The sequence below is a fragment of the Protopterus annectens genome, chromosome 7.part0, assembly GCF_019279795.1.
Source record: "Protopterus annectens isolate FY-2018-M chromosome 7.part0, PAN1.0, whole genome shotgun sequence".
Classification (NCBI taxonomy): domain Eukaryota; kingdom Metazoa; phylum Chordata; order Ceratodontiformes; family Protopteridae; genus Protopterus; species Protopterus annectens.
Window position 1 is genome coordinate 382,709,735 of NC_056739.1, and position 21,958 is coordinate 382,731,692.

The 21,958-nt window shown below is 35.0% G+C and overlaps 1 protein-coding gene across 2 annotated transcripts in view; it reads right to left on the reverse strand.

Annotated features, from left to right (window-relative positions):
- WNT2B (Wnt family member 2B) overlaps positions 1–21,395 on the reverse strand; it is a 470,507-nt gene extending 449,112 nt beyond the window's left edge. For both annotated transcript variants that reach the window (XM_044076948.1, XM_044076947.1), the window contains exon 1: positions 20,530–21,395. In XM_044076948.1, the coding sequence (XP_043932883.1) occupies positions 20,530–20,723 (194 nt within the window). In that variant the 5' untranslated portion in view covers positions 20,724–21,395. The remainder of the gene's footprint in view (positions 1–20,529) is intronic.
- Positions 21,396–21,958: the final 563 nt, after the last annotated feature.

The following is a 21,958-nucleotide window of genomic DNA, read 5'->3' on the forward strand; positions in this document are numbered from 1 at the left end:
AATATTAATGAGTGACTTTGATATAAAGCTTTTTGTTGTTTTTATGAATGTCTACTGTCCGGAATATTTAGAAAAGAATCCCAGGCTGTCCTACATTCTCATTGAGTGGTTTTGTATATTTTTCACAGTTGTTTGAAAACTAATAGGCTTTTATGGTTTGCAGACATCTCATTACTGGTCTTGAGACTGCTATGTGCTGTTAGTGGAGTTTTTCTCCTTTCCTCACTGATACGAATGTGGAGATGGTGTGTGTGTGTGTGTGTGTGTGTGTGTGTGTGTGTGTGTGTGTGTGTGTGTGTGTGTGTGATTGATACACACACATACATGCAAAAAGTTCAGGGAATTTGGGGGGGGGGTTGCCTTTACATGTGTGGTGCAACGATTTTGCTCTATGCAAATAGATATTTTCTACTGTGTTTTATTCTTTAAAAATAACATTTCACTTGATGTGAAAAAACTGATGAAACGTAACTCATGTGGCAGTCATTCCAATTAACATCGTCAGTGGTTTGCAGAGTTCTTGCATTGTCTATATGTCATGAGATTTCCGTGATACATCTGTGTTGCCACCAGCTCTTACAGATGGGATCATACTGAACAGATGTCAGGAAGTATATAAACAAAGTACAGTACAGTATCTATACGAATGACAGCACCCCAGGAATGTAATGCTCCCCATAGTGCTGCACTGCATTTTGACCTGAAACAATGAATCCAAGCACCATATGCACCCTTCTGATCTTCCCGGAATTAAAGGTGGGCATGCAACCTATTTAGCCACATTCAGATGGTGTCACAATGACATACTGAGTATTGTTTTATTGCGACTCTGTGTCATAAATCTAATAAGCTAAAAAGGATTTCTCTTGCACACACAGCATCATATAAAATATGCAGAAAAGTCAGATGAGCAATTTTTTGTAGGGTGCAGTGGGTGATTGTTAAAATTTTTTAAAATATATACAAAGTTACAAGTTGTACAATTGCAAAGGAAAGGGAAAGTTAAATAAAATAAAAGTCTCTGTGTAACTTATCCTTAAAGTCAGTACTAGACATGCAGTTCATCTTAACAAAACAAAACAGAACTTGCTGCATACCTGTCAACTGTCCAGATTTTCGCAGAATGTTCACAGGTTTGCCACATATGTTTCATCTGTTCCTCATAAAATTTGTGGTTTTCTTGTAAGTCATTGAGGATTACAGTATTTTGGTTTCTCCCGGTTAGAGGTCACCACAGCGGAACTCCGATCCGCTCATGACTGGCAGTGGATTTTTACGGTGTCAAGTTCCAGCCTGATGCCCAACCTTCAAAGAAGGCACACCCATTCCTGCACACACCTACCTGCATGCCTTTAGACATCACTCGACCACGGGGAGGACATGCAGACTCCACACAGAAGGCACTCCAGCCGAGAATCGAACGGGACAACCTCTTGCTGGGAGGCGACAGTGCTAACCACTGCACCAACCCAATGCTAAATAATAGCAGACATTTGAGTTTCAGACTTCATACCCTTCATAAAATTCATGTTAGCAGAACCCTTTTTATTCTGGAAACTTTCTGAGTTTATACAAGCAATGCTTAAAATCTGTCCCTATTTTGGGGCCTTTTTCCCCTTATTATTTATTTATTTATTTTATTCATTTATTTGCAATTTGTTTTGGCTTGTTTTGTATTGGCTTATTTTTGGCTTTGCTTAGAATTCTTTTGATAAGAGGTTTGAGAGGTGTTCATAGGTTCATAGGTTCATACTAGGCTATCTGCCCTAGGGCTTTTACAAGCCTAGCCAGAGTGTGTGCCACCCATTTTAAATTAATTTTGCTATGCCCTTTTTCGAGGTTAGTATACTGTGCCTCTGTCTAACAGTGACACAGAAGTGATACCCGGGGTAAACCTATGATCTCCCATCCACTCATCAAGATTCCTCTTGAAGAGAGTCAATGAGGGACTCTGCCTAACCTGGACTGGGATTTTATTCCAGAGTGAAGGGAGCCTCTGGGTTATGAATCTGTCCCTCCAGCATGTCCTATTTATTTCAGTGCTGAGGTTCAAGTCTCTCGAGCGTAGCTTGATGGGATTTGGATTTTCTGAGGTGCAGCATGTTCATTAATTCCGGATTGGACATGGCTTTATACGTCATGCACAGATCGCCTCTGAGCAGGCGGTATGCCACTGAGTAGAGCTGGAGTTTCTTTAACCGGGCAGCATATGGCATCTGTTTGAGCCCTTTGATCCTCTTGGTGAGGTACTTTTGGGGTCTTTCCAGTTGCTGCAGGTGTCTGGTAAGGTACATCCCAAAAGGGGCATTGTACTCAATTATGGGTCTGATGAGGGATGAGTAAAGAGGCACGATGACCTCCCCTGATCTAAATGTGAATCCCTTCATGATTAGGTGGGCTATATAAAATGTTTTTCTAACCACTTTGTCCACGTGGTTGTCAAATGAGAGATTGCTATCAGCTTGGGTCCCCAGGTCCCTAATTACTTCTTCTGTACTTAATGGATTACCACCTATATGGTAATTTGTGGGCACTTTGTTTTTGCCAAAGGGGATGACTATACACTTTTTGGCGTTTAGCTTGAGGCCACGGCTCTGGCACCAGTTGTCTGTTTCTATAAGGCCCTTTTGGAGGATGCTTATGTCAGCTGGAGAGTCGATTATGGCACCCAGTTTGCAGTCATCTGCGAACTTGGTCAGCCACAGTCCTTCCGTGTTGGCCTGTACCTCCGAGAAATATATACGGAACAAGAGAGGTCCCAGGACTGAGCCTTGTGGGACGCCACTTGTAACTCGTTTGGAGTCTGACATGGCTCCAGCAATTCTAACCATGTGGGTTCTGTCCTTGAGCCAGTTTGCAACCCATCTAATGACATAGGGGTTTATATTTAAGCTGGTGAGCTTATCTATAATGCCCGAGTGGGGTATTGTATCGAAGGCTTTTGCGAGGTCCAGGTAGTGACTTGGTGTTCCCTATTCAGACTATCCCTAAATCTTCCTGTTAACTGTAATGTTACTAACCGAGATTAGCAGAATTTAAGTCCCCTGAATTATGTCTAGCTTTTAAGCATTAATTGTAGCTCGACCATCACTGAGCAAGTATTGTACAGTATTACTCTGAAGTGGTACAAATCAGCTGGATTTGTAATGACACAGAGTACCCAAAATGTAGCATTGCTGATAGTACTCTTGTCATAGTAACTCAGTGTCACTTCCTCTATGACATTGTGGTATAACTGATTAAAATACTGGGAAGTGTTGAGACAGGTAATTTAATAATTCATAATTGCATTGCGTGGCTGTACCAACTGTAAGCATGGAACTGTTTTGTAAAATTAATGCTACTCAAGCCATTGCTATAAGACTTTTAGTTCATCAGGAAGGAAATACCCTGTTACTAAAACAAGGCAATACAAATAAATCATTTATATGTACTTGAAGATATATATATATATATATATATATATATATATATATATATATATATATATATAGACAGATACACATATATAAATTATGTACACTTAAAGGTGTCAACAGTCACAACTGTTATACAAAATGGTGCTAAAATAGTATATAAAACTTCACTGGAGTTTTTCTTAAACTGACACTTTGTGGTTTAAAAAAGTGGCCCAGAAAATACATTTTGTTCACAATAGTTAGTGCAATAATAGCCATACACAGGCCATAACACTGATGGTGTACAAATTCATTTTTTGTAGAGGCAATATTCTGACCACCTTAGAGGTATTACTTACCCAGTTTTCAAGTGCAAAAGTCAGCCAACAAAGAAAGTATGTGTTGTCAGTCAGTTCATGCTGCATCTTTAACTTTATAACTATGATATATGCTATATAAGAAAGATAGTTATTTGGGTTTAGTTAGTCAATTTTTTTTAAATATCAAAATGTGGATGGTAGAAACCACATGGTAGACATTTTAAAATGGTGAATAGATTATAGTGAGATTGTAAAACATTCTGATGTTTTATAAAGTCTCTCAACATTGTAGCTCAGGGGTTAGAGCACTGGTTTCAAATCAGGGGTCATGAATTCATATCTCAATGCCACTGCCTGTGCTTCAGTCACACTAACATGTGTGGGAAAGTGCAGTTTATGTAGTCTGCTAATAGGATTGGGGTTGGTGGTGAATGGTTAAGGTGCTTACTTCATAGACACATGAACCCAAACTAGATCTGATAGAAGTCAACAGTATAGCAGCATGGAATCTAAATTTAATATATGACTACAAAGACAACCTGTAAGCAGCATAGCCATGCTGATGTCTAACTATGTACTAATTGTACCAGTCACTTTCTGTGAAAATCATAACTCATATGTTGTTTTTTTTTTTAGTTTTTTTCCCCTTTACCCAAGATTGCTTGCTGCAAATGACAAGGATAAGTGGCATTAATAAGTGGCCCTCTAATGGTTAATTAGAGATATTGCACGCAAAATTAATCTTGGTACCGAGTTTATAAAGCACAGAATGAGAGAATGCGGTCTCCTCACACAAAAGCAGTTTGCTTAAAAGTCCACTATAAAATTAAAAATAAAAACATAAAAGTATAATTTATAACTTCAGAAAAATAACATAACCTAAGCAATCCATCCTCTTGGCAAAGTATTCTTACAATTATGCATACGTCAAAAGAAAAAAGTGGCAATAGTTTCCGAGCTTAGAAATGAATAACCGCTAAATCCTTTTTAATGGCTCATATGAATTTCAGAATCTTTTCCTAAGAGAAATGCTTCATATGACATCAGTTTATTTAGCATGCTGGTAATTAAACAGTAACTCTGCTTTTCCAAACAGGGTACATTTTTAATAAAATAACAGGGTTCTTAATCTTAGCCAGTCAGAATATGTGAATACAGTGAAAATCTTTATATATGTATATATATATATATATATATATATATATATATATATATATATATATATATATGTGTGTGTGTGTGTGTGTGTGTGTGTGTGTGTGTGTATTACAGCTACTATTAAATAACTTTTAACATCCATTTCACTACAGAATGTTATGGAAAGAAACTTAAGTACACCAACAATCCACCAATAACTAGTAAGCCGTAAAATGCTAAATACAAAAAAAGAGCTACTGGTATCTGAAGAAAATGTTTGCAAACAAGTTTTGGAGACGACTGCTTATCCTCTGTCTTGTAGTTTACATAATTGCAGTTTTCCACTGTAAGGTCTATTACTTATGTGACACTTTTGTAGTTAGTCCAGCTTGACTATCACTCAGAAAATCTGCATTGATATGTCATATCCATTCTTTATAGCTTCCTTAAGAGTCTCATGGCTTGACCTCTATTTCAGTCAAATTTTCTTTTATGTTACCTCTAACAGAGATCTAAATGTGACCTCACACAGTAGGTTGCCTCCTGGGACAGACAAAACACAGTATAGATGTGCAAAATCTTCTGCAGCAAAGAAAACATTCTTGCAAGTAACTTAATGGATAAAAATATATAAATACATAGGAATCCGTACTAATTTCAGGTTTTGGGTTTGGACGATAGCAACAAAGGTAGAGCCCCAGCAATGCTGGTCTTAAGGCCAGTGTTCACTTCCCAGTAGGTTGCATAAATGTTCATACTCTGCATTGCCAATAAGTAAACCTTGTATTCACACAGCACAATCCAGCAGCATACGCACTAAAGCTATTAGAAAAGAAATAGCCAAAATGTTCAAGCAGCACTGATGATTACCATGCAAGCCTGCCTTTAGTACACTGTATGTGCTACCTTGTTTAAATAAGCAAGTGTTACACACCCTTTGGTCTCCTTTGAAAATATACTTTGTGTGGGTGCAGTGAGTGTATTGTGCACAGTGAGTGTACTACTTAAATATTATGTGTGAAGATTGTTGTTACCATTTTTTCCTGTAATTATGCTGCTGTAAAGTGGGCTTTCTGATTATAAAATAGTTTTACTTCAGTGGCACTCTGCTTATTAAGCATAGTAAACTCCTATTTGTGTTTACTGTAGGCTGAGCAGCTGTCCGGTTACTTCCTTATCGTATGTTGTAAGCTCAAGAATTCTAGTGATGTGATTGATAGTATAAACATTTTGACAGTTTGCCATGGGTAGTTGTTTTCTGTAGTGTATAATAGATTTCAGTATACAAAAGCAGCATAATAATGACATAAATCAAGTAAATGCAGTTAGATTCAAGTTAAAAGCACATTATAAAAGAATAAGATTCCTTGTAAAGTGTATAATGATTATCAAGCAGTATAGTAATATAAATGTAACACTAATAGTTGTCTGCCAAGTGATAGTAACAAGCATTATGCACTTTTCAAGGAATCTTATTCTGGTCTAATTTACTTGAATATAACTGGATTTACTGATTGTCTGACTGGCTGATTGATTATACTGCACTGCATTTGTGTGTTTAAAATCTGTTACTGACAACCTCAGACTGTTTGTACTAACAATTATATTATTAGAATGCAAAGTCACATGACAACTTAAGTGTACTTCCACTCAAGTAACCACAGTAAAATCTGTTTATTTCATAATTTGAGAGCCCACGTTACATAATGAAAGTATAACTAAAGAAAAAGAAACGGTAACAAAAAAAAGCAACTAGAATACAAGAATTGTAAAGTGATATAATGCACTTTTAACACATAGAGGGTACTAGATGGGCAACTGTGATAAAACTGATTCATGCTGACCTCCATAGCTCTAGAGGTCATCATGAATCACAACCTAAGTCTTGGGGAATAGTATGTGTTTGTCATTTGCTTTGACTACTGTTAATAGTGGATACTGGAACAACTAAGTAACTACATTTTCAGAGAAAAATAAATGGGGCAACATTGAAACTACTTGGAGAGCCTCTTATAAAAGCTGGACTAAATGACCTTTCTTTAGACTATGCTGGATACTTTGCAACATACTGAGGACAAAATGTATAAAGCGGTTCAGAATTTACTGACAAACATTTATTCGATGGCACGGGGTCTGAATGACATTCCAGCATGTACTGTGATATATAGTATGATGTGGTTTATGAAATTAAGTATAAAAAATGTAGTCCATTTAAGCAGGTAGAAACTTAGACTATATATGACCAGTGAATTTATAAACTGCCATTTGTTTTACAGTATTTTCACAGTAGCTGGTCTAATATAGAACTGGTGTACTTGTTCGTATGAGGGAGGTGTACTTGCCCTACGGGTGAATAACACTTTTCTAGGCCCTATTTTCACCCACTAAACAATATCAATAAACTGTTATATAATATGGACCTTTGTGTCCTGAAATGGAAGTTTTTAAATTGCTGCACTCTGTAGTACTTTTCCATGTTTTCTTGGTCTCAATAAATCTCACAAGTATTCACTGACTGGAAGTTTCTGAAAATGACTGTCTTTTAGAACAGCGCAGTGAAGTTAACAATATCATGTGCTGTTCGGCATAATGTACAGAACTCTGCCAATCACCTACAACGCTGTCTCCTCTTACAGCAAATTCAATACTATACAAGTAGTAAAGTATGCTAAGTTTACAGAAGTGGGAAGTTTAAAAAAACACTGGAGTTTGTACATTATAACAGGTAAAAGTTTATTAATCAGATAAGTAGTATTTTCTGCAAAATATTGTCACTGATAGCAGTTATGCTCACATTTCTTATCAATGTAAAATGTGCTGCTACAAGAGAAACCTATAAATGTATCCAAACTTATTACTATTAAAGCAGAAAAACTAACACGAGCGACATCTTATAACAAATGAAAGCTGAAGTAGCATGTTTAGTATATCACTGCAGTAATATGAAGATAATTTGCTCATAAAGGTGCAAAGTATTCTGTAAGCCTTTTGCTGTGATTTGGTTTGGAAGTTTATTTTCATGACATACATGTATTTCCAATCAATTCACTACACTATCTTGTATGCTGAGGGCCCTAGATGACCTCTGCTTTTCTCCATTTACATTAATGACTTTCTGAGTTCCACTAATTGCTTTCCTTTACCACTAGTAGAAATCACAGATCTCTACTGGCCTTACCTGTCAACCTCTAAGCTCAAGAAATCTGGACAAAGCTAAAAATAATGGGAGAATGACGTCCCAAAATCAGGGGCAATGTTTAAATATTGCTTTTATAAACTTAGAAAATTGCTACAATAGTAAGTTTTATGACAGCATACATTTTCTGGAGGATGGGAAGTCTGAAACTGAAATTCTTGTAATTATTTAGTGACTTAAGTCCTCAATGATTTGACTCAAAAACCATAACATTTGAGGAACAGACCAAAAATGAGGGGAAAATCTGGCTAGTTGAGAGCTTATGCTGCTGGTTTAGCATCCCATCTGTACTTACTGTCTCATTCCTGGTCTTTGCCTCCATATATCACCGTATCTGTTTCTAAATGGCACAGTATAGTGTGCTTCATTTTTAAGTCACTTACCAAACAAGCTGTTACTCATAAGTCTGTTCCTGTATAGGCCTTAGATTGGAATGATATCCTAATTGACATATTAGAAAGTCATCCTTGCTCTCTTCAGTAAACATCAGCAATAAAAAAACACATATACAGATATTAAATATGGCATTCTGTGCTGAGTCATAAGCTTACACATTCTTTGTACCGTACTAGAGTTGTTTTGGGGTCCTAAAAACTGTTCTCATGTATGGCTGGATCAAGCTTTCATGAAGTTGTGCAGACGTCTTCTATTGTCACTGAGAAAAAAACTTAGCAGCAATATGTGACATATCACTGCAGCCTGTCCAGATGAATGCCAAAATGCACACTGGAGAATTCTTATACATGTCTCTCCTCTGGTGACCACAGACCCTGATTTCTGGCGGTGACATGGATGACATTTTACCTATTTACTTTTTACTTGCATGTGGCTGAAACACCCCAGAAAATGCTACCCTGTGTTTTCAGTCATGTGACCAATATAGGTATTAGTTTCTACCTCCACACCTAGGAAAGTCCCTATTCCACTTGTGGAAAATGACCATATCCATCGATTATTCAGCCTGATAAGTTTACATTAGAATGCACAATAAGAAACACACAAATATGACTAACTATAATATGCGGCATCTTTATATTTAGCATTGAGTTAGTTTTGGTATAACCTGTGACTTTTATCATGTTTCAGCAGGGCTGTCAGTTTTATTTCCTTCATTATTTTTTCTGGTTGTATTGATTGGTTTAATCCCAGTAAGCTGAGACCCAGGATGATATGCATATTAACCGGGGAGGCAGGGAAGTACTCCTAATCTAAGAACAGTCGGATGTTTTATATCTATCTAAACTTCCACCAGCCCAAGCAATGGGACTTCAGTTTAACATCTCTTAAGGATGGCTCATTCATGAATGAAGCATTTCCATTCTGCTGGACTTCAGTGTTTTTATTTGGGAAAAAAAATGAATCCAAGCACTTGGTTTGGGAATAGCCCCCACAGCCTTTTGATTTTTTCTGCTTCTAAAGCATGTGTGCTGTCTGTTAAGAAACTGACAAAGTTTGTCAGTTTTTGGATTGGTTGACAAGACTATCTCCGTCTGCATTCAGAAGTTAAGTTTTTATAATATAATATGCAAATTTGTATTTAATAGTTGTCCATGTCTATTTCGAAACATGACATGAAAGCATATTTAAAAAAAAATTATGGAGTTGGTGATAATGTTTATGTTCAGAAAATCACGCATGGCCTCAAACAGAGGAGCTTAATTTCCTGCAAATATCATTTAAGAACTCTCCACTTGTTAGAAGTTATAATGCTGTTTGATTTTGTACTGCTATTCTAAAATGTATTGCCACTTATTTTTAACTCTTTCACTGTTAATGCAACAACAAACCCAGTTAAAATGGAGAAGCCAAGTAGCAATTAACATTTTTTTTTCATCAGATTCTGTATGACTGATGAAAAAAAAAATACTATTACATAGGTGACAGGGCTAGGAAGTAATGTTAAGTTCACATGAGTACTTGTTACATAAAAGGATGAGGCAGTAGTGCTCTGTTAATACATGTTAAAAGGAAGTGAAGAGCAGGGATTTCTATTACTATTCTGACTATAGATCCATGATCAACTAAGCAGGACCTCAGGTTAACAAGTCATCTGTTCACTATCAACTAAAATTTGTGTTGCTTTTTTTTCAGGATTGCCATGCACATTTCAATAAAAAGTTAGATGGACATCTGTATTTTCTTGACCTAGGTTAAGTGCCATTCCTCAGCATTTTATTACTCTTAATTGCCATCTCTGGTTTAGTAAGTACACAAAATGTTTACTTAATTTGCCCCAAAGGCAGTTTACTGAAGTACAAGAAATACATTGTTAAACTCTGTTTACACAAAGCAATCCTTTGTGTAGTAGATCACCAGTAAAATAGGATAGTGTGGTAAATATAAAGAGAGCCCATGCAATTGCTATGGTACATGAAAAAAAAATGTGACAGCATTACTGCATCCGTCTGCGTGTTTCATAAATGTTAAAAGTGCAGATATTCACTATTTGGTATAAATATTTTGTAAAGAGAAAATGAGACCCTTGTTTTCCCACAGATTTGTTGAACAAATTTTATACTTAACTTGTATTTTAAAACTTTTTTATTTTGTGCTTCAGTAATGGTGTAAAACCTCTGCATCGCAATACCGAATCTTCCATTAGAACTTTATTTTAGAGACCGAATCTTCCATTAGAACTTTATTTTAGAGACCGAATCTTCCATTAGAACTTTATTTTAGAGGAGAATAACCACATTCTAGAATGAAAGATGGCATGAGAGGTGGTAAGAACTGTCTGAACAAGTCATTATTCATCTAACTGACTTCTGAATGTTTCATGACAAAAGGAAGGAAATGTAATAGACCATGTAGGTGATATATGCTAGGTAAGACAAGATGTGAAGAAACTGATTATGTTAAAAATATGCCGAAAGTGTCTCCCCTTAAGTCAGCAAACCAAATGCTCACTTGTAGTGTGTATTGCCCAGTAATAGATTCAGATCTCTTTTCATTTTGCTCTACCTTTCAGACTGACTTATGCAGTGATGATCTTTCAAAGCCTTTTGTCCATGAAGGATATATGGTGTTTCCCAAAGAAAATAAATATGCATAAATTAAGCTTCAGTAGTTGTAGGGAATGAACTCACTTGTGATATGACAATATATATTGTCTAGTAACTTGTAACAATTTAGAAAACAGATATATTGTATACATTTGTAGTCATACAACCAACATTTAGTAATAACTGCAACATAACTTTCTTTTTCCCCCATAGATTGTCTTTTTTTCCCTTCATCAACAAGATATCACAAAAATATTGGCAATTTCTGGTGACTTCAGAAATATCACTTTTTATGTTATTTTGACTATTAATATATTTGCATTATTATACTGTTGCCTGTTTGAAAATTATTTTAAATGTCATTTATAGCAGCAAAAACAATTCTAATTATTTTCAAATAGAAAGGTAAACCATTATTCTACTTTCATAAACATGGGTTTAAAATAAATAGTGCTTCATTCATATGGCTTATATTTTTGCAAATTAAGAAATATACAAGAGGGTACTTTTTGCAGACAAACTGAAATAAACGTAACAGAAAGCTTTTTTCTTAGCTGAGCATAGACAATTATACATAAATGTGTTAAAAATAAAATGTATGGCATTTTATGCTCTGTTTTTAATGAAAAAACAGAAAATGCTTTGTCATTTTTGTAATAAAAATTCAAAAAAAGTGTAGGATAAGATGGCATCAGAACCTTATCACAAAACTATTTGCAGAATGATTAATGTTTTATTTTATAGACCAGTTGTTTTTAAACGTTGTGAAATCCAGAAAAAATACTTCATTCATTTTAGACAAAATGTAGATTACTTAGTATAATAAATGATTTCCTAAAACTACTTAGAACATGTTAGTGATAAGTAACTGTTTGAAATGGTTTACTCACTAATGAAATATCATTAAACTATCAAATGTTGTAGTTTCTTTAATACAAATGGTAAACATTGCTATTGTTTTCTGACTCTTTTAAATATTTTATGACTGGACGAATATTAAATATATATCCAGTACAGAACATTGTGCCCTTGTTTGCTTAAGTTTACAGTCAACAGTACACAAATAAGAAAGTTCAAATTAGTTGTTTGCAGCGTACCTCTCAACCTTATAGAGCAAGAAATCTGGACAAAGCCATAAATAATGGGAGAACAAAGGACCAAAAAATAGGGATACTTATTAAATATTGCTCTTACAAACTTATTAAAAAAAATATTCACCAGAATAAGAGGGTTTGTACTAGCATGTATTTTCTAAATGGTATGAAGTCTGAAACTCAAATATCTGCCATTATTTCCTGACTTCAACCTTCAATGATTTACCAATGATTTGCAAGAAAACCACAATTTTATGAGAAACTGACCAAAATATGAGGTAAATATCTGGACATTCTATGAAAATCTGTACAGTCGAGAGGTATGGTTTGCAGAGTTATGTGTCCTATACATACACGCGCACAAATGTAACCATATTGATTTCTTATTACATGTAACATTTGAACATATTCATCATCTGACCTAAAACTTATTCATTTTAATAGTGGCTTGTAGTGTTACTGTTCTCCCAAGCTGTGCTGTAGGTGTGTAAAGAACAGAGTATGAAGTATACTGAGTTTGCTTTCACTCCAGTGTATGCTTGTGATTGTTAAAGGATTATATAACTTATTGTTTTAAAGCATTTTTTCCTGAGAAGTACAAGGAGATACTATAGCTTTAGGTTCATAGGATTTTACTAGACTGTTGACTCAAGGGTCTTTACAAGCCTAGCCATTAAATCCCAATATAATACTAGATGAGAGATATCGTCTATGCCCAAGGTTTTTATAGCAAGGACTACCCTTATCAGAAAACAAATATGCACTTTCAACAAAGAGTGGCATTACAATGAATGTCATTGTTATATTACACGTAACAGCTGCATAACAGGAGGTGAAATGGAACACAAAAAGGCAAACGCATTAGTGGCTGTAATGATTTTTATATGTATACACACACAAACACAAATTCATGTATAATTGTGATTATAATGTTGCATATTGCAATGAATAAATACATCCATTCTGAAAGTGTTTTATAAGCTGCCATCTTTTACACAAAATGGAGAAGAGATGCTTGCTTTCTTATAAAATAACTAGAAAATAATCAACATAGATATGAAAATGCAGAAGACATTAAAATGGCAGAATGTGTTAAGTTAGACCATATTTTTTTGGGAATTTTAAACTTGAAGGTGTGATTGGGTTGACCTGAAATGTTTGGGGGACATGAGTCTCTAAAGTAAGTTGTGATAGTAGTCCAGCCTAACAATCCATGTTATTATGGGCTACTGAGACATTAAAGATAGTGCACATTTTCAGTGAATGAAAATGTTGGTCACTCTCAGAAGGATGTTCTAGTTTAGATATTTTATAAATGCAGTTTTGCTCCTGCAGAATTTGACTGCCCTAATAGGTAGAAACATTGAAAGAGAGATGTATATATATCCATGGGATGTGTTGCACATGCTTGTAAATACATATACTGCCTTACACACAATGTTGATCAATACTGAAGAAGTATGAATGTATGCAAAATATTCACTGTGAAAACAAAGTGCTAGTTCTCTTTAAGTGGAGTCCCATCATACAGATAATACTGTTATAGCAATGATTCACTGCACCTTACTCAGCTGAGGATGCATGTATGTGTGCTGTGTGTGTGTCTATGTATGCACTTGTGCAAGTATGAACATATAGATACCCAAACATATTGTTTGTGTCTGTGTATCTACACACACATGCAAATAGATGTACAGATGTACAGACTTTTATCTGTTTATGTTATGTTATATTTGCTTATGTGTTTCTTTTCTACAAGTGATATACATTGTTATTGTTTTCTCACTCCTTTAAATATTTTATGACTGGATGAATAATTATGTATCCATTATAAACATTGTGCCCTTGTTTGTTTACATTTTCAGGCAACACTACATGAAATAAGTAAGTTCAAATTAGTTGTTTTCAGACTACTGTGTCCAGGCACATTCTGTACGTGTGTGTGTGTGTGTGTGTATGTTTGTGTGTGTGTGTGTGTGTGTGTGTGTGTGTGTGTGTGTGTGTGTGTGGGTGTATATATATATATATATATATATATATATATATATATATATATATATATATATATATATATATATATATATATATATATATATCTGTTAGTGAAAGTGTATTGATGGATATGAACTTGTACATATAAAAAGACAGATTTAGTAAGTACATGAGTATGGCTTTGTATGTGTTTATGAATGAAAGTGTACTTGCATGTGTGCACAAACATGCTTGTATGTGTCTGTATGTATGGGTACCTAATGGGACAATTATGTGAAGGAATATTTTAATGCAGCTTCCCCTAAATGGATTCCTGTAGTAGATAAATTCTCAATGATACTTGCATGAATGTTAAAACAATGAAGTACTGTCGTAAAACACCTACCTTGCTTCTGTGGCACATTGACTTAGGCTAGATAGCTGCACGTTTTCCCCTTGTTAGATTTACTTTTAAGCGATTCCACATTATTATTGTCACTTTATTTGTAGCTGAATGCTTGCCATTGCTGTTTATTTCACATGCACACATATTGGTGTGTGTGTGTGTGTGTGTGTGTGTGTGTGTGTGTGTGTGTGTGTGTGTGTGTGTGTGTGTGTGTGGGAGTGGGGTGGGGGTGTGTGTGTGTGTGTGTGTGTGTGTGTGTGTGTGTGTGTATAAATGCATATTTATTTATTTAAATTTGGCCAGGGTAGTACTCTTATTTTAAATAATCAACCTCATTTCAGGCTCTGTCTGAGAAAAGTAAAAAGGAAAAACAAAAAAGAGACTGTGGTATAATTTAAAAGTAACAACCATAAATAATGACTAACAAGGTCTAATGCAAATTAAAAATGCAACCAAACTACATCAGAACTTTTAAGCCCCATAAACATTATCAGACAATAACAAGAAAAAAGATGAAAAAATGTAAGTAAGAACAAAGTTCCTGCAAAGCAGCAACAGTAAAATATGTGCCATGCATCTTTTGTAAACAATTATCTTTTATATCAGAAAATAATGGAGGGAGGGGGGGAAGTTAAGTTGTAGTTAAAACTTGTTTCAAAATGATAAATGAAATTCCTGGAAACATTAACTACAGAACCAAGAGAGCAAAGTAAACCCAGACTGGCTAATGTGAAGAATAAGAGAAAATGTGGAATAAGGTTAATTGAAGAGTCTAAATAGGGTAAAAGGATAAAATCTGGAATGGTAAGGCCATAAGTAATAAACTTTTCCTTATTTGTTGAGTAGTTGCTGACCATTTCATGGTTATTCATGGTAATGTTGTAGTACTCCAAATAAAAGGCATGAAATTTTGGAATGCAGACATATACTTGTCTGTTAATGTTTCAACTTTACTTGCTAAATGTAAATCCCTTTCTGAGTGTTTTATGGCAGCCCAGTTCCTCAACCTTATGGACTAATGAGTTTTCTGTTGTAAACGAGAAAAAAGCCTAGTTTGTAATCAACAATTTTGAAGTTTCTTTCCCTCATTTTAAAGTCGATTTACTTCATACCAGCAAATAGTGCACACATACTACTCTATGTGGCTGTAAATGTGGTAGATGTAAGTTTTGAACCTGTCTGGCACTGCTAGATAGCAGAGGATAATTTTTAGACAGTAATTACAGCTGCATTATCTATGGCAAATTGACAGTTCAAATGGCGCATACTCTCTTCCTTAAGTATGGACAGACTGGGCTGAAAAGTTACAAGGCCAGCCTCATTGGGGTAAACTGCTGTGCTTGACAAACACATTTGAATCTTTCTTTTACCAAATTGTGCTCAATAGCCATTTTCACTTTAATCACACCACGTTTCTAATGAAATTTATGTAAGGGGACAGCCAGCTGATTTTAAAGTACTGATGAGTTGAGAACATAGTTTCCTCTGACCTCTGTTAACATGCTACTTATGTGTATGTTTCATTCTAAGTGCAAATGTTTCTCATAGGAAGACATTTATTTTTATAATGGTAAGGTTGCTTTTATAATCCATATGAACATGGTACTAAAAAGTCAAAAGTTGTGATCTGTATTTAACAATAAGAAGCAAACAAATCACACGGCTGCTGTCTGTAGTCTTTGCATAGAAACAATTTCATGCCTTCTATAACATATTTACAATATTCAGAATTGTTTTGCATGTCTCAGGAAATTGCATTAGGTTAGTGTGCATGCGTACAACTTTCACATTTGTTGAAGTAGGATTGATAGTTCACTACTCATTTAAAAGTGAAGATAAACCTGTTGCTAAGGAATTTAAAGCCACTAGACAGTGGAGATAAGACAAATCAGTAATGTGCAATGTGATGTAATTTATTGATCTATAAATTATCCTATATTACAGTGTACAGGGTGTGCATTTGGGTTACTAGAACTTGACTTTCAAACATTTGTTGACTTAATCTTTATAAAAGTCAGTATTTTGAATTTAATAGAAATCAAACACAGTACAACACCTTACCTTTTGTGTGGAGTCTAAATTGTATTAAAAAAATCTGATTAGCGTAGAATAAATTGTTGAAGATTTTACATTTGAAAATGTACTTAAATAGCATGAGGAAATTTGGAGTGCTAAACATTAGAGTTTTGGTTGGTGAAATCAAATCTTGGTCTTTTCTGTAGAAGCATAACCATAACATTTGACAAGTATGAAACAAGATTTACGTTAAAAGAAGTTATATCCATCATAAAAAAAGTATGTTTGCACTGAGTGTTTCATCCTATTCATCAGTTGCATTTATTTTTGTGTAATATGTACTTTGTTAACAACTGACTGCATTGCTTGAAGAGTGCAGTAAGGCAGCAGAAACCTGACAGGACTGTAGCCTTGTAATACAGCTGTTTCTGTTATGGTCATTCCATGCCTACAAGTAATTTGTAGGGCTAATAATAGGATATAATGCATACATACAACACCAGCACATGTTTTACATGTGAGACATCAGTGAAGCATTCTGAAATGAAGACTCACTTTCTCACTTTTCGAATACACAAACACATACACACTAAGGCAGTAATCCAGTCAACTATTTTTCTTGGCAGGATGTTTCATGCATTACATTACAGTAGTGGGCTTCTAGTTGCCTTCATTTCAATTCAGAAATGTATCTTAAACTGAGTGTCGTATTTTGGATGCCTGATTACAATATGTCAGTTACTTCTGAAGCGTTTAAGTCATGCATTGTAGACAGGGTAAGAAATGAATGCTTATTTTCAGCCTTGACATAAGCTTTTGCAAGGAAAACAGAAATACTGATGTGGTGTGTATGTAAGTTAAATGTAGCCTATATAATCACTGTATGACTAAAACAAATAGTGTTTTAGTATAGTATGCAAGAAAAATAGACATGCAATAAATTATAGACAGTCAAATTACTTTTCTCAACAACAGCACAAAGTGAAATGGAAGAAGTCTAAAGGTTTACGCTATAGTGAGAAACAGAGTGAGAACGTCAATCAAATATAGTGCTTGTAGCGAACAGAAAAAATCTGAAATGTAAATTAGACCCAAAAAGAGGTGAGAGGGGTTAATATCTTGTGGCTCGGAAGGAAGTTAAAATATCACTGAAAAACACCATAGAAGTAAATTAACATCAGATGAGTTGTAGAAAGACGGTAGCAAGGAGAAGGATTCTATAATCATGTTCTGGGAGGTTTAAAGCCTGTTGCTGTAGCATATTAGAGTCAAAGCCTATAGAATAGCTAGTAACAGGTAGGGATGAAAGTAAAGTGCAAGCTTGATATAGGCAATGAAACAGGGTTACAAGTTAGAGAATAGTTGGCACAGACCAGGAAATCGCACTAAACTTTTATAAAGCTGTCAGTGGTGACACTCGCCCTCTTTCTAATAGCTGAATTCACACTTTGTCAGAAGATTCTCCTTTCCTTCTTTAACCAAGCAAAAACATACGTGTGTCCTAAGAACTGACACGGATGCAATGCCAACTTCCATAAACTGTTATTAAAAGCATTAATGTCTAAAACTTTTACAAAGTTCCAGATAAAACCTGCAAGTTAGCCAGTATTAAAATGCATTCCTTTTTTTTGGAAACTACAACATTTTAGTTTGGTTTCTTAGTAAGAGTGTTTGCATCAAGATAATTTAAGATCAGATGTATATCTGTAATTGAGTTATATTTGAACAATGTGTAGCTTGAGGTAATCTGACCTTCCTAAGGCACTTTCCCAGCTTAGGTTTAAAGTATGATACAGTGGAGGTAAGTTAATCAAATGTGTGAGGAAGAATTTTAATAAACCTACTAAGGTGTGTGCAATACTATTTCTTGTTATTTTGTTTGTGACATGCGGCCACAGTTTTCATATTTATATTTTTTCTTTGATTCAATCATAAAAGTGGCCATACAAGCAAGACAGAAAGTAAAAAAAAAAAATGTATTTAACATCTGTTCTGCTCTTTCTTCATTAAATTTAAAAAAATCAGAATTTTGATGTAAAGTCTAATTAGTATAACATGAAAATACCACAAACAATGCCTAAGTGATGTAGATCACACACATTTGAGCACAGATTATAATGTGCACACTACTTTAAAATTTCATATGCACTCTGTGCATATATGCTTTTTGTGTTTCCTTTTCATGTTTGCCCTCACACATTTAAAACAATTCCCCTTATGAAACAAGTAATACCTAGGTGTAAAATGATGTACAAAATCCATGTCACCCATTTCTTTGTGACATGTATCATGGATGTTAATTTTAGATTATTGATCCTTTACTTGATTGATCTTCAGATAATTTACCAGAAATGTTTATGTAATCCAGCTGAGATTGCATCTTAGACAAAATGTGGCTACCAAACTACATCCAACACTTATTGAGGAAAAGCATGCTATTTGGATGGATTTTATATAGTCTGTTATAACTCTGATTATGGCATATTCATGAAGATGCATGGACATGAGTAAATGTGAGTTCTCCTTTGCAGGTTAGTTGTCTGAACTTATTCTGTAAAGGTCAGTTTATTTAAAAGATGATTAACAAGTCTAATATGTGTAAGCAGTCGATAGAATGCAGCATGCCAAAGACAACCATTGCTTCACTTTACGTTTCCTCATTTTGCTGAAAAGATAGTGGGTTCTATCAAAAGCTAAACAACTTTCTTTCCCCTTTAACCAGATGCAAGATGGGGGTGTGGGGGGGTATGCACCACATGTTTAATACGACATGAAATAAACCATTCAAGTACTTTCAGTTTCATGACCGCCAAGCTTATAAACAAACATTTCTACAGCTCATAGGACATAGAAGCTTGTTTTCCTGTATTTACATGTGATTCTATTTTAATTCAATAAATTAGTGTAGTGCTAAAAGCTATAAATATATACTTTATTTAGCATGAATAATGACAGGTGCTGAAAGCAATCGGGTCCAGTAAGTTGTTTTAACCCTGCTGCAAGTAAATGTAAGTTAGATAAACTCAGTAAGAGTTGTCACACTCCATTTGGTTAACAAATGTGTACCCCCTCCTTGACTTTCACAGACATGACTGGCAGGGTCTTCAATTCACTGACCAAATGGTATGAAGACCTGCTGCTGAGAAAGTTAAATGAGGCAGTCCTTTAAGTACTTTTAACACAAAGAAGTTTAGTAGGTGTTTAGAGATGTTGCTTTCAAAATACTTCCTCAGAAATAAAAAAAAAAAAATATATATATATATATATATATATATATATATATATATATGTATATATACTTCTCTAAATATTTTCTAGTATAACTAGTACTGAATCTTAATTTTTTTCGGTACTTTGTTTTTTAATGATAAATAGCAGGACATACATGATATTGATGACAGACATTGAACAGGCCTACCATGCATGTCACAAAGCTGTACCTTAGCATTTACTCGGTGTGTGCACTTTTACATTATTCCAGTTTATTGGAAAAATGGGACTCTAAATGTAAGCAAACTGGCTGTGCTCTTGTCCGTATATTAAGCATATTTAATGTATACAGTGTTTATTGTTCACAAAGAAAAAGCAGGTGAATTCTAGACTAATGTTATTAGCTTATAATTGACTGTATATTAGTTAAGCATACTTCTAAGTTTATTTTATAAACGTACGTCTGTCTCATTTTCTAATTATTAATGCAAGTCACTTACCACTGTCTCATTTCTTTAACATATTCTGCACAGTGTAATCAAACTGGTGATCTATAAAAGATACAGTTAAAACAAGCTATCTTGTACAGTGGCTAAAAAGCATGATCAGTTCAGCTCGAATTTATAAAAAAATTAAGAGTAAAGCATTATATTACTGAATGAAATGAACCAGAATGGGTGCAATACATAACAGTACAGACATAAGAACAAACCAAGCATGTGAAGTCATCTTCTATAAATGAGAAGCTAAAATAGTGAAAGCTTTAGGTGTGTACTTACCACCACGAAGAATCAACTCTCGGTGTCAGAGTTAGAAGAATCAAAATAAAAGCAAAGTATAGCCTAGAGGTGGCATTAGTAGCAGGAGAAGATGGCACTGTCCTAGTGAGATGCTTTAATCCTGAATCCCCTGGGGAAAGGGACGGCTTAATCAGGCTTTCTGTAGTCTCCTCAACTCTGTCTGAGCCAAGCATATCTTCCAAGGTGAAAAAGTTATACCGATATAAATAAGTTAAAATTCCTCCTCTTAAACTTACTTGTAGGTACAGGATGGGACAAGGAACTTGATTTTTGAAAAAAGGAAAGTTAGTGTTACCATGCTAGTGTGTGTGGGGCAGAAGTTTTGTTACATTCTTTCTAGTGGTTTAACTTAGTGTCATTCCATCACTCTGACTTTATTCAGAATCCTCATGGTTGAAATGTGTCACTTCCTGCAGTGATAATGAGTAGATATCCAATCAGCTGACCAGAGCTTTGTTTTTAAATACCTTGATGACACCATACATCAAGGGCATGCCAGTCTGTTCAGCCACAGCTGGTTTTCTGCCCACTAACCATAAAAAGAAAAGGAAGCTTGGGCTTTGTCTTCGGGCAGAGAGATGAGCACTTTGTCTGCTTACAAGGAGGTCCAGTGCTTGGATAAGATGAACTGAAGAGTTGTGGTAAAGCACTGAAAAGAAAAAAAATTCCCTACAGCTTCTTTAGCTCTCTTTTCTCACTGGGCTGGGAATAAAACAACAGGGAGAGATCTCTCTTTGGTCAGATGCAAACACCCAGGATAGTTTGACACTCCTCCCTGTCTGTCAATTAGCCCTCCCTATTACTGTGCATGTGTGTGTGTGTTTGTGGAAGTGTGTCTGAGAGAGAAAAAGAGACAGGGAGAGTGTGAAACATGAAGGTGTCACTTTAACAAAGGCACCACACCACCACCTGCTGCTGTGAAATATATACACTGTCAGGGAAAAAGCTGCAAATGGGGGGAGATAGAGAAACAACACAGACACACCAGATCTCCGCATAGGTCCTAGTGCTGATGCTGTTTGAGGTTTAAGAATGCAGCATAAACTGCATTTTTTTAATGGAGCAGTTAGTATTGTTTTTAACACAACATGATATGAATATACTAAATAATTTTCTGTATTATTGCTCTGTTATAAGAATGAAATGAGTAATTTTGATAGTACTCTGGACTCTATATTGCTGTTAATGGAACATATGCACAATACAGAAGAAAGACAGTAGGGGCAAAAAAAAAAAAAAAAATGCCAGTGATTATGGCGAAGCAAGTCAGGAAAAAGTTAAACTAGTTTACATGAGTTTCCTTTCCTTATTGTTTCTTTTTCTTATTTTGCATAACAGGAATATTTTCTTTAAAATGATTTAATCAAACTACTTCCAATGAAAAAGTACACCTTTATGAAGCTTTGTA